The 12,090-nt window shown below is 46.5% G+C and overlaps 2 protein-coding genes across 4 annotated transcripts in view; one reads left to right on the top strand and one right to left on the bottom strand.

Annotated features, from left to right (window-relative positions):
* strc1 (stereocilin 1) overlaps positions 1-12,090 on the bottom strand; it is a 405,552-nt gene that overhangs the window by 259,598 nt on the left and 133,864 nt on the right. The gene's annotated exons all lie outside the window — the stretch shown is intronic.
* igdcc3 (immunoglobulin superfamily, DCC subclass, member 3) overlaps positions 1-12,090 on the top strand; it is a 75,041-nt gene that overhangs the window by 41,325 nt on the left and 21,626 nt on the right. For all 3 annotated transcript variants that reach the window (XM_006628803.3, XM_015343360.2, XM_069190551.1), the window contains exons 3-6: positions 5,619-5,763; positions 6,638-6,768; positions 7,041-7,178; positions 11,168-11,326. In XM_006628803.3, the coding sequence (XP_006628866.2) occupies positions 5,619-5,763; positions 6,638-6,768; positions 7,041-7,178; positions 11,168-11,326 (573 nt within the window). The remainder of the gene's footprint in view (positions 1-5,618; positions 5,764-6,637; positions 6,769-7,040; positions 7,179-11,167; positions 11,327-12,090) is intronic.

The following is a 12,090-nucleotide window of genomic DNA, read 5'->3' as shown; positions in this document are numbered from 1 at the left end:
GAGATCAATATGTGCCCTTTCCTAGGATTTAATCATTGAAAACCACCACCAAAAAGCTACATCTGCATAAAAAACACATATTTGGATCTCTTTACTGCAAATTGTATTGCAGTGTAGCTATTTAAAGGCCATTGAAGGGTGACTCTTGGTGCTGAAGTAGCATCATTTTTGCATTATTTATGTCTTTGGCGTCCATTATTCATGGTGCCCATTAGCTGGGCCCTAACTCCTGCTAGGATGTATGTGGTGGATGATGTCAAAATTAATGGGGAAATAAAGTGATAACATTACAAGAAAGAGAGGGAGGATAGTTCTTGCTTGGCAAGGAGAACAGAGCTTCAGTGCACTGGTTTCAGCAGGCTTCCCTTATGGGGACCATAGGGCAAAAAGTATGTTAAGATCAGAAGGAACCTGAGTTTTCTGGCGTTTTAAAACCTGTTGCCTCCATCTCCTCTTTCTGTCAAAACGTTTCCTGTCCTGCAGGACACAGATCTCGTGAAGGATCTGGCTGTGTCAGTAAACCAGCAAATCTTATCTGGGAGCAGACAGCTTATAACCTTCTCGTGTCTAGCATCTCCTTTCCCCTCATTTTATCATCCGAAAAAACATTTAAAAAAAGTTTCTGCATGATAAGGCTGCACGGCTACAGCTAACTGTTTATTAAATGTTTCAGATTCGTCATAGTAGTATTGTATAATTAATAGGAGTCATAAGAAATCTGCTGGGACTCAAGAGTAAAACACTAATGTTGTTAACTCCCCGATAATGGGCATTTTACCCTGTGTGTGTCAGTCTTCTGGCACTGTGGCTGCAGGGCACAGTGTCTCTGTACTGCAGGCGCGAGCTGGTTAATGCTGTCCATGTTTAATGCATGAATGTTAATGGCCATGGCCCATCTGGGCCGCCCTGATTGCGAGAGAGATGAGTGATGGAGGGGTCTGGGGCGGGTTGTGTCGAGAAACAGATGTAGGTTGATTGTCCGGGACAGAGGCAAGATTAAGTGGGGGTGCCACATCACCATCACCTCATGCTTTTACTTTCCCCTGCTCCAAGTACTGGCTTGCTGCATGCAGACTTGATGAATCATGTGCTGACAGTGTGGCATTAAGACTGCCCTGAGCCACTTCCTGTTTGTTTCTTCATCTTGTAATTGTTCCACTGATGTGACTGAAAGCACCAGGGAGTCTTTACAGCAAGAAGAGCTGCAGAAGTTACTTTACTCCTACCCATCAGTGGAGGGTAATACCTCAGGTGGGGCTGCAGTAATTACCTGCTCTCACGTCTCCACAGCCTTCTCTGGGAACCTTTTCTGCCAACGGTCTAGCTCAGGCTTCACAGGGGCCACTGTATCACAAAACACTGGGCCACAGCCTTCAAGAGTGGGTTCTTTCCCAGAGCAGACAATCCTGTGGCTGTTTTGCCCCAGTGACACACTGATACGAGCCCTGCATGGTTATTGTTCTTATTGAAATTGACACACTTTGCATCACGGCCGGCTCGAGGAATGCATTAACGTCTAAACGGATGAATAAAGAAAGGAAACGAATGGGCGGACATCTCCTTGGCCAGAGGTTTGTTTTTTTTCCACTGTGCCTTGAGGGCTTTGAGGAGTGTGGCCGAACTGAAATAAAGAGGCAGTAAATGTTGTTCTGCGTGGACGAGAGAATAATATTGCCCTGAAATTGCCGTGTGGGCTGGCGAATGAAAACCCCAGCCGCCAGAGCATCTTAGTCCACTGTCTGGCAAGGGGACTCACTAATGGATGGAGCGTGGTTAATTCATTTCATGCTCACTAAGTCCAGGGCCTCTATTTGTTTCTTAAGGGGCATTATGTTCTTAAAGGAAATGTTTATTTGGAATGCTTAGCCAGTTTGATCCCTGGATTTGTTAAAACACATACTATGCATACAATATGTGTGTGCACAAATGAATTTTACACATGAGCCATTCAGTAGTGTGCATCCATGAATCATGAATACACAGGCTGGAAACACCCATCAGTATGATATTTGCTGTTGGACTGTTGGCAGGCTCGTGATATTACACAGTTTTTGAACACGGGGAATTCTATTTCTTTTTGCCATTCGCAAATGTCAGTGGGTTCGAACAAAATAAGCAACACACTTTAGCGTGTATTTGTGCGACAAATACAACATATTTCAAATTCCACATTGTAATAATATGCAAGATCAGTTTTTATGGCTTTGACAATTAGGAGCATTGACAATTGACAATTAGGAGGATTGATGCAATGTCACAAGACTCTGATTAGTGAAGAATACAGCTATGAATTCTCCAAAGCTAAGAACATCTGGGGGCGATACAGTACACTGGTAAGCATTGTTGCCTCATAGTGCTGGGGCCCTGGGTTTAATTCTGGACTTGGGGTGCTACATGCATGGAATTTGTATGTTCGCCCTGTGTTCACATGCGTTTCCCCCAGCAGTGCAAAGACATACTGGTAGGTTAATTGTTTTCTGAGAAAACTGGCCTTGGTGTGAGTCTGTGCTTGTTCGTGTCTGTGTTTGTGAGTGCCTTGCACTGGACTGTTGTCCCATCCAGGATGTATGGCATCCCATCCCATTTTGCACCTGTTGCTTGCCAGGATAGGCTCCAGCCCCCTCATGCCCCTTAATTGGAAGGAGCGGTCAGAAAATAGATGGACTCATGGATAAGAACATCTGCTTGCTCTTCTGTAATGAGTGGTTATCGTTCATGTAGCCTTCCTAAAGGCTTCCTGCGGAGGTTGGGGGTTAGGGACCCTTCCTGCTGAGGTTTTTGCATCGTTCGTAGACTTTGCAAAGGTCACACCAAAAGGCCTGATATCAGATCAGACTCGGCAGCAGCTGGCCCACCGAGCGAGGAGCTGTTGTGTCCAGGGATTTTGCTGTGTCCTTTCCCCTCCTTCAGCCTATCAATTATTTTCAGCACGCTCTCACCAATTAGGGCTGCGAGATTTGAAATTGCCAGATTATCTCGCTTCCTAAAGTGTGCATCACAGAGGTGCTGCCGCTAATTGTCTGAGAGGGAAAATTCGGGCAGGCTGTCAGTTAGTAATAATTGACTGATTAACACCACGAGGAAACTGAGGTTTGACTAAAAAATCATAAAAATCCATATTCCAAGTGTGTGTAGCAAGGATCAGGATGTTACAAATGCACGTAGAGATGTTTATTTCCTCTCTGGAAAAGGCAGTAACAGAGAAATATTGATGTGTGTCTCTCGAGCTTTTTTCATTGTTTCTGGTACAGCAGGAAGCAGCTCAGAATGAAGGAGCAGTTCCTCTCATGCCGGTCACATTCTTTTGAAGTGCAATACTTCCTGATTATGACATTGTCCGCACTGATTATTTTCTTATACCTCAAGTGCACTTTGCCTAGCTCTAGGAATTTTAAATCAGGTTGTTTAAAGTTTAATCAAAGAACTGTACATATGTATTGAAACGTTCTGCCAAACCATGTCAGATCACTCTGCATTTTTCACCAAAACCTCCCTTTTAGTAAGATGGGCTTAAATCCATCCATTTTCTGACTGCTTCTTTCAGTTAGAAAGAAGCAGATAGGGTCATGGAGGAACTAGAGCCTATAGTGAAGCATTACAGTCTACGCACAGTCACAGACAAACACTCACACCTAGGGCCGATTTTCTCAAAAGCCAATTATCCTACTAGCGTGTACTGCGGGAGGAAACAGGAGCACCCAAAGAGAACCCAAGTAACCATGTGGGGAACATGCAAACTCCACGCAGACAGCACTCCAGGTCTGGAATTGGCCCAGGGCCCCAGTGCTGTGAGGCAGCAATGCTAACCATTTTACCACAGTGCCGATGGGTTTAATTAACACTACCAAACAGAGTCGACTCACTGATATTTTTCCTCTCTTTCTATACCACTCCGCTTGACCAATCAAATGTCATTGTTCCGGATTTGAGCTCCTCTGTGTTTTGCCAGTACAATTAAATGATTTAAGTCTTTCTTCCATATTGTAAGATTGAGTCTGTAGAAATATAGATGCTTTCATAACACCCTCTTAGAAAACAGGTGGAGATTGTGTAGCTGCACTGACTTCATGCTTCTTATGTCTGTTCTGTACAACAGCAGACCCAGCTTATCGTGAACAAATCTGTGCATGGAAACAAATTGCCGGGTGCTACACAGCAGAGTTAGTTTATCCCTCTTGTTATGCTAATAGAGCTGAGATTAGCCTTGCCTAGTCCAAGTTAATTAGGGGTGATATTTAAATAAGTGCACTCATCTCAAAGACTCAGTGAGAGCTGCAAAATGCCAAACTTCTCACTAATTTGAGTTAGTGCAGGATGCCCCTCGTTATGATCCTTAGCTGATGAGATCCATTGCTGCCCTTAGGAAAAAGAAATAAGGGGGATTAATAAAGATATTGGATATTTTATACTTAATACTATTCTTTGATTAATGCCTGGTTTATATTTATGTATCACTACTTTCTGGAATATTGCTCAATGACATGTGACAGCAAATGGTAGCCACACTGGAGTTCTGGGCAGGGAGATAGGCTTTAGATAGGTGCTGGCAGCTAAATTTCACACTCATCTCTCCATCAGTCCAATTGACTGGGAATGAAGTGGCATTTTTGTAACCCTTTATGGTCATAGCCAGAAACGCTTGTATTTATTTGGCCATCAATAATGCAGTCAGAAAGACTGTGGACCTGTCACCCTAGTCCCACCAGAACCCTAGCGTGTACTGGCCACTAGGGCCTTGCCTTGGAGAACATTCCTCACCTCACAGGTTAGAGCCTCTCGCTCCGTTTCGTCCTCTCCAGCTGTAGGAAATTTAACAGCTAGCGCAGAGGCCAGTCCGCTTGAGTTTGTTTCCCGCGGAATGGGTTGGTAGGAAGACAGGTCTTGTGCTTGGCAGGGGGGGCAATCCCATTGGCTTTTAAAAGCAGCTTCTGCCTCTTAGAGAGGGCGGTAAAGGCAACCTGACAAGGTCATCTCATCCTTGCGATCAGAGGTGCTGGTAGAAACTGCGCGCTCAGTGTCACTGCGCCAAGGACAAGGGAGCCTTCAATAAAAGAAGTGTCTCTCTCCAACTCTTAAGACGTTCGTGTTCAAGTGCATTTAAATGCACAAAACAGAATAGGATGTGGAGACAATTATTCTGTGTCTGATTTATTGCAACCTTGCAGACAGGTGATAAAAACCCAGCCCTGTGGTGATTATGCAGTATTGCTCATTTGTCATGTGTGTTTGGCCTGCCTTGCCCATTTTCCACAGCTAAGCAGTGAGATTAGCGATCAATGAGAGATATTGAAGGCGGATTCTCAGTCCTTTTCCTCCAAAATTAAAAGCAAATGGCAGCAGTGGAATGAATAGCACTTGAATTATGTTTACGAACTGTGAGGAAACAGAAGAGTTTTGTTCAGCTACTTCGGGTGGTCTAGCCAAGACGTTGTTATTTCAAGTTTATCAGGGACATAAAGCTTCCCAGAGCACCCCCAAGCCTTTCTTCTGATGCTCCTCTGTTTCTCCTTCCAGCCAGTAGGAGGCAGGGCAGAGGCTCAGCAGGGTGCTGTGGTGTGGAGAGGAGCTGTGGGCTGCCGCCGTGTCTGACCAGGAGCTGTCTTGTTTCTTTTCCGCAGCCATGGCAGAGTTCCACGTGCAGCCCCAGTCCGTGCTGGTGGAGCAGGGGGGTGTGGGGCGCTTCCAGTGCCAGATTCATGGCCTGCCAGAGCCTCTCATCAGCTGGGAAAAGAACGGAGCGCCTGTGGACACCGAGGATGAGAGGTACTGCCTTTGAATCCCCTCTCTGGGAAAGGCTGAGTTAGCAGACGTGTTACAAGCCAGCTGTTTTCGACACAGCTGTGATCATGGGATTGAAACGGCAAGTGTTGTCAGCTGTTTTTCTTTTAACACTTTTTTAATGACTGAGAAGCTCAAGCTATGCATTACCTTTGTAGACAAGCATTATGTAAGCTTCCACCTTGAGGCCTTCCGATTGAATTAGGAACTGCCCAGTCGAGTTCTATAGGGCTTTTTTATTAAGATGAATACAAAATGACTGTGTTTGAGGTCCCACAATCCAAAGCTCTTTGATTCCTGGTAGCAAACCTGGGTGAATAATTAAAGAGAGGAGCTTCAGTGCCCTTGCAGTGATCCCCACTGCACTTTTTCACAGCTAATGGATGGCATCTCCCAGCCTGTAGGGAGGGCTGCCCTGCTGTCCAGATTACCTCCTTTCTTCATCCACTCATTCACTGCCACACACCTTTTCGCCAGCACTTCTATCTCACACGCCTGAAGAAAAGACTGCTCAGCGCCAATTGTGCCTCATGTTACCTGTCTGATCATTTATGAATTGTAGTCTTATCTATTGATCTGTCTTAGCAGTCTGTCTGCAAGACTTATTACATGGCTATTTATGTGTTCCATGCTTTAGTGGTGAGTCGGTTTGTGAACAAGCAGTAGCGATTACGGTCTGGTTGGGCCTGGCTCGGGCGGTGTGAGTGAACGGCCCAACCAGACCGTAATCGCTACTGCTTGTTCACAAACCGACTCACCACTAAAGCATGAAACACATATATAGCCGTGTAATAAGTCTTGCAGACAGACTTATCGCAGCGGTGCGACCCAGTAATGCCGTCTCTCTCCTGGTCCTCAGGTACACCCTCCTGCCCACAGGCGTGCTGCAGATCACAGGGATCCGGCCCGAGGACAGCGGCATCTTCCGCTGCGTCGCGGAGAACACCGCGGGCGTGAAGCGCAGCGCGGGGGCGAGCCTCACTGTGTCAGGTGCGTATAGGCTCCGTCACCGCTGGCACACGGACTGGTGAACCCCTCGCCCTCACTAGGAATCATTACCCATCTCCTGCCCCACCTGTCACTTCGGTCAGTATGACGAAACATGAATCATGTTCACGGATACCGGGGAAAACTGTGCTGTGACTCTCCTGCATGAACATTTTCTAATGTAGTGACAGATAAGAAATGAACAGGGGCGAGAGATTTAAATTGGAATCCTCCTTCTGTCTCTCTCTCTCTCTCTCTTCCCCCTTGCCTCGCAGGCTCTCAGTCGTCTGTTTATAAGGAGCCCGCGATTCTGGTTGGCCCGGAGAATCTCACCCTCACGGTTCACCAGACTGCCATATTGGAATGCGTTGCCACGGGATACCCACGCCCAATCGTCTCCTGGAGCAGGCTGGGTGAGATACACAGCAGTGGAAGGATGTCATGGGCTGGCTCGGGCGGCATGGCGGTGCTCTTTTGTTTTGAGACGCTGACACCAACAGGCTATTGCTCTGTGTCCTCTAGATTCAACTGTAGTGTAGGTGGCTAGGGCAAGGAGCCCTCCAAGTGGCTTCGCTTTTGGTGCTCCTGTTTCAATACAGAATGCCCGAAGGGGAAGGTCCTGTTTATTCACTTGTTCTCTTTATGATGTACAACATCAAACTCTGCCAGCAAGATAAAAATATTAACATCAACCAATAAAAACAAAAGTCTTGCTATGGCTTTTTCACCAGTTCTTTGCTTCCTATTTCCACCAAACATTTCGATTTAGATGGCCCCAGCTTAGATGGCTCGCTTCAGTCGTCACTATTGGGAATTGAGCTCATGGGCCAAAGGCCAGCTTAATGGAGCTGAGACAGAGCCTGCTGGGTAAGAAGGCCGTGAAGTAGATGGGTGTAGCGGCAGTGTTTGCCACCCATAGCAAAGGGCCAGTCAAAAGCCCAGCTGGCAAGCCGGCGTCTCTCTGGTCTGGACACGGGGCTCCTCAGTTCAGCTGCTTCGGCCAGTTCCTTTCACTTCCTGACCTGCTTCAGTCGGAGGGAGAGTGCAAGACTGCTCCAGTAAAGTGAATAATGAGTCCCGTTAACTAATTAAGAGCCAACACAGGATAAAAACCAGAAGATTGGATAGGCCTACAAGGACTGGTGAGGACTTAGGAACACTGTTTCAGTCCATTCACCTGCAGAGAGGCCTCTTAATTAAGCATCTAATTCATTATGGACTAAAAGGAGGTAATTCTGCCAAAATTACTATGCTGCAATGGATTAGAAAGTCCTGCTTATGACAATGGAAAAGTGGAATAGTGGAATAGAGCAGACTCACTGTGTGACAGTAGTAATATATGGAGGGTAATGCATATTACTACTGTCACACTGCGATTCTGCTCTTTCACAGTCAGCTGTGAAACACACAGACCCCCTGTCTCCCAAGTGCCGGAGGAACACTCCACTGCAAGGACAGTCAGAAGATTGTTATGCTATGATCCCCCTTCTCAGTGCGCTTCTGATAATGTTCAAAACCCACTCTTCAATAATTTAGCGTCTCTTTCAAAACCCATTATTCTATTGAATTTGTTGTACAAACGGTAACTTATTCCTCACCCCCCCTCCCGGCTTCACGTCCTCGCTAATAAGATATTCTTTCTATTTGCTTTGAATGCTGCTGCCAAAATTAAATGCTAACATGATGGCTTCTGTGAGTATTAGATTACCAGGGAAGAGCCTAGGGTAGGCTACATAATGAATCTGATGGATAAACATTAGTCTTTCTCTAATGGGAAAGTTTTCCTCCTTTTTATTCATCAATGCTGCTACATCTTTGTCGTCTTCCCTCTTTCTCTGTAATTCCATTATTGCCTGAGTTGCAGGGATCCACGTGAACTATAGAGGTTCAGTGTCCAGCTGATCCTTGGCAGCCCGTCTCTCCTCCCTGATGTTTGAAGGGTTCTTGTCCAGCTTTCAGATAGTAAAATGGCATTCCCTGTGCCAGGGGTCAGGAACCTTGCCTCTTCTAGTGCTATACTGTGGCAAGACTCTAAACCAATGGAAAGAGGAAAAAAAAAACCCACACTCAAATTGTTATGGTGCTTTCAAGTAAAAAATCAGTAAAGACGACAAAGTCAGTTGGGAACACACTTAATCTGATCAGAAAATAATTTATACATGTATGTTAGAACCAGTGTTTCATCATTCTCAAGTCTTCATCAGGACATACAGTACAGTACACCACTGGCTAGACGAAGATCTTGTCTAAGACTTTAAACCAACCAGCACATTAATCACTTAATTGACCATTAATTCCTCGATTGTACTTTAATTGTTTAATTGTTTCTAATTTTTTTTACCTTGATTTCTTAATTGGCTCTGTTGCTGAAGGTTGCGTAATGAGCAGCTCTCTCAAGTTCACTTGTCAAGTTGACTTGTCCTAAAGCCACACAGTGAAGACCATTGAAAGCTGAGCACTTCAACCACACATTGGTTTTGCCTTCAGTAGCAGCAGATAAATGAAAACCGGTTGACACTGGCTGGGAGAATCTGTTTCCCCCCTGTGCTGCGCTTGTGTCCTACTGTAGGTCATTATTCACTTGGCTTGTCAGTCATGCCAATCACAAGCTGTAGCGGGAGTCTGCCTTATGGTTTGCATAGCAAATTGCTGTCTGTGTGTTGATCCAAATGGCTTTAATAATAAACCACGGTAGTATATGTTGGCATCTGTGGATGCCTGGCACTGTCATTCACTGACATATTCAACCATTCGTCAAGTTGAATACGAGTGGACTGTAATCCTGCTTGACATCCATTGTGTTTAGAGTTCTTAATTGCATAATTGGATGACTTAATTGCTTAAGTGGACCATTTTATCCCCTCTCGGGTCTTAAGCCACCTGTAATTTTTAGAGATGAATAACAACAGCTTGGACTGTAGCAGGGAATGAGATGAGCTCCACCATCACAGAGAATCCCACAGACTTTCTGGATTCAACAGCTCTTCCGATTCCAAACGAGCCATCGACTTAAATAAGCAGCAAACTGAATCCATTAAAAATAATAAATCGAAGCACTTTGCTCTTGTATTTTTATGAAATATGCATAATACACTATGTCATTACAGTTTTGAATGTCTTCAATTTCATTTTGTGCAAGACCTGCACATGTGCTTGTGGAAATCCACTCAACTGGGTTTTCCATTTCACACAGGCCGGCCATATGGTCCCCCTCGCTGCCTGAATGAGATTGCTTTGCTGTGGCAGTCAGCCATGCAGTGTGTATGTTACACAGACCATCCATTTCAGCGCTCAGGTCTTTAGCACCTCTCAGTTTGAGTAATGTAGATGGCAGATGTCTGCTAAATGATGGAGCGCCCGGACGAGTAAAAAATTCCCGCTGTCATGTCAGGATCTTTTAAAATGCAAATGCGTCTTTCCCCATAAATTCGGAAAGGGAAGCCAACGAGAAGGGGTGGGAGCGGAAGGGACCGCGGGTAAAACAGAATTCGCTCCTTAGAACGTGTGAAATGGAGGCTTGTGTGAAATACACGAAGCACAAGAGCTCTGCCGTGGCTGATCCTGGGGTTGTTGGGGACGAGGACTGGGGGGGTACGGGGGAGGGGGCTACATGTGACATCTGTAATGCTGTGTTCATGTGTACAACACCCCCCTCTTTACACGCACACACAGGGACACACACCCCGGCGCATTGAAACCATGGCAACAGAAATCTTCTCACCCACTCAAGGAGCAGCTGGTGGCGTTTTTTATCAGACTGCTCGACTGGGAGAAACTCTCTTCCATTGTCACACACCGGCAGCCGTGCCACAGCAATCCGCTTTTTATGCCTTGCAAATGTCTTTTTCAGAGGTGAGGTTTCTATATGTATTGCGATTTACGGCACGGAAATCCCGTTTTTCCCTTGAAAGATCTGTGCGTGTCGTGTAAAGAGAGGTGTGACAGACGCAGCCTGCAGTCCTTTAATCTCACCCCCTACTGATTGGATTTTGATGTAGTGACACACACAGACGTGCTGTATACCTGCACAGCTGACAACTACATGACACTCAGGGTAGGATGCTCTGTCTCTTCCGCTGCCTGGCTCATTCCAGTGTGTCCTTTGTCGTTTATACTACGTGCAGTATTTTATGATATCGCTGCTTTGATCTGATTGTGTTCCCCCCTTTTTTTTTACTTGCCTGCAAATGTTTAGTCATAAAATACTTAGATTAAAAAAAAAAATAACTTGGTGATAAATAACTGAGCTTCTATCCCCTGGAGAGAGACAGAGTCACCGCCAAGCATCTGTTGCAGCCTGGCCTGAGGGAGGGGGGTGGTCACTGAGCTCAGAGGCCTGGGGTCCCTGTAGTTCCGCTTTGCGGCGTTTCTAACCCTTCCCGTGTTCTTGTGCCCGACGCAGACGGGCGTCCGATCGGCGTGGAGGGCATCCAGGTGCTGGGCACGGGGAATCTGATGATCTCGGACCTGAGGGTGCAGCACTCCGGAGTTTACGTGTGCGCCGCCAACAAGCCTGGGACACGGGTGCGCAGGACTGCCCAGGGCCGGCTCGTGGTGCAAGGTGAGGGGCACGGTGCCCGCTGTGGGCCTCGGCGGGGACGAGGGCCAGTCAGGGGTTTCTCTTGTAGCAGAGAGTCAGGGAGGGGTGGGCATTTTTCTTTATTAACATAGTTTTTTCATCTCTGTGGTGAGCGCCAACAGATGTGGGAGGGCAGGTTTTGACCCACATCAAAGCCAAACGGAAATTCTGATTTCACTTTTTTTTTTTGGCCCAGCTGGGCTGCTCTTTTTTTTTTTTGGTGTTCATTAGAAATGTCTGGGCCAGACGGGGGCACGGGGAAGGCAGAGAGCTCTCTGTAGATTGTGTTGTTTCCCCCTGGGAGCCGAGTTAGCCGAAAGCACAGGCGTGTAGCGGTGGTGTGAAATCCATGCTCTCGGAGCCCGGAGAGGTTTTTCTGCAGCTCTCTGTCGGGCTGAGAGCTTGAGAAAACGCCAGCTCGGCCCCGGGTAGCGAAACTCTCTGAGCGCCGAGAATAGAGGTCTGATGAGGCTGCAAGTTCAAGGCTTAAGTCTTTGAGGTGAGCCGTTAATATGAGTGAGGATTTTGACATCAAATCTGACAGAAACCACTTTCCAGCCCGCTGCGTATTGAGCTGAGCTGCGCAGGTGCTAATCCTGCCTTGATTACTCAGCTCCCTGAGCTCCTGGGGCCCCCCAGGGAGTCCACATTTTGATTGGTTTAATCAGTCAGTATTGACCACCCGCACCCCCGAACCCAGAGTTATGCATGTAGCCCCCAAGTGGACTAATTGAACTCCTCACCGA

The sequence above is a fragment of the Lepisosteus oculatus genome, chromosome 5 (genome assembly GCF_040954835.1).
Source record: "Lepisosteus oculatus isolate fLepOcu1 chromosome 5, fLepOcu1.hap2, whole genome shotgun sequence".
Lineage (NCBI taxonomy): Eukaryota > Metazoa > Chordata > Actinopteri > Semionotiformes > Lepisosteidae > Lepisosteus > Lepisosteus oculatus.
This window is presented reverse-complemented; position numbering and strand designations above follow the sequence as displayed.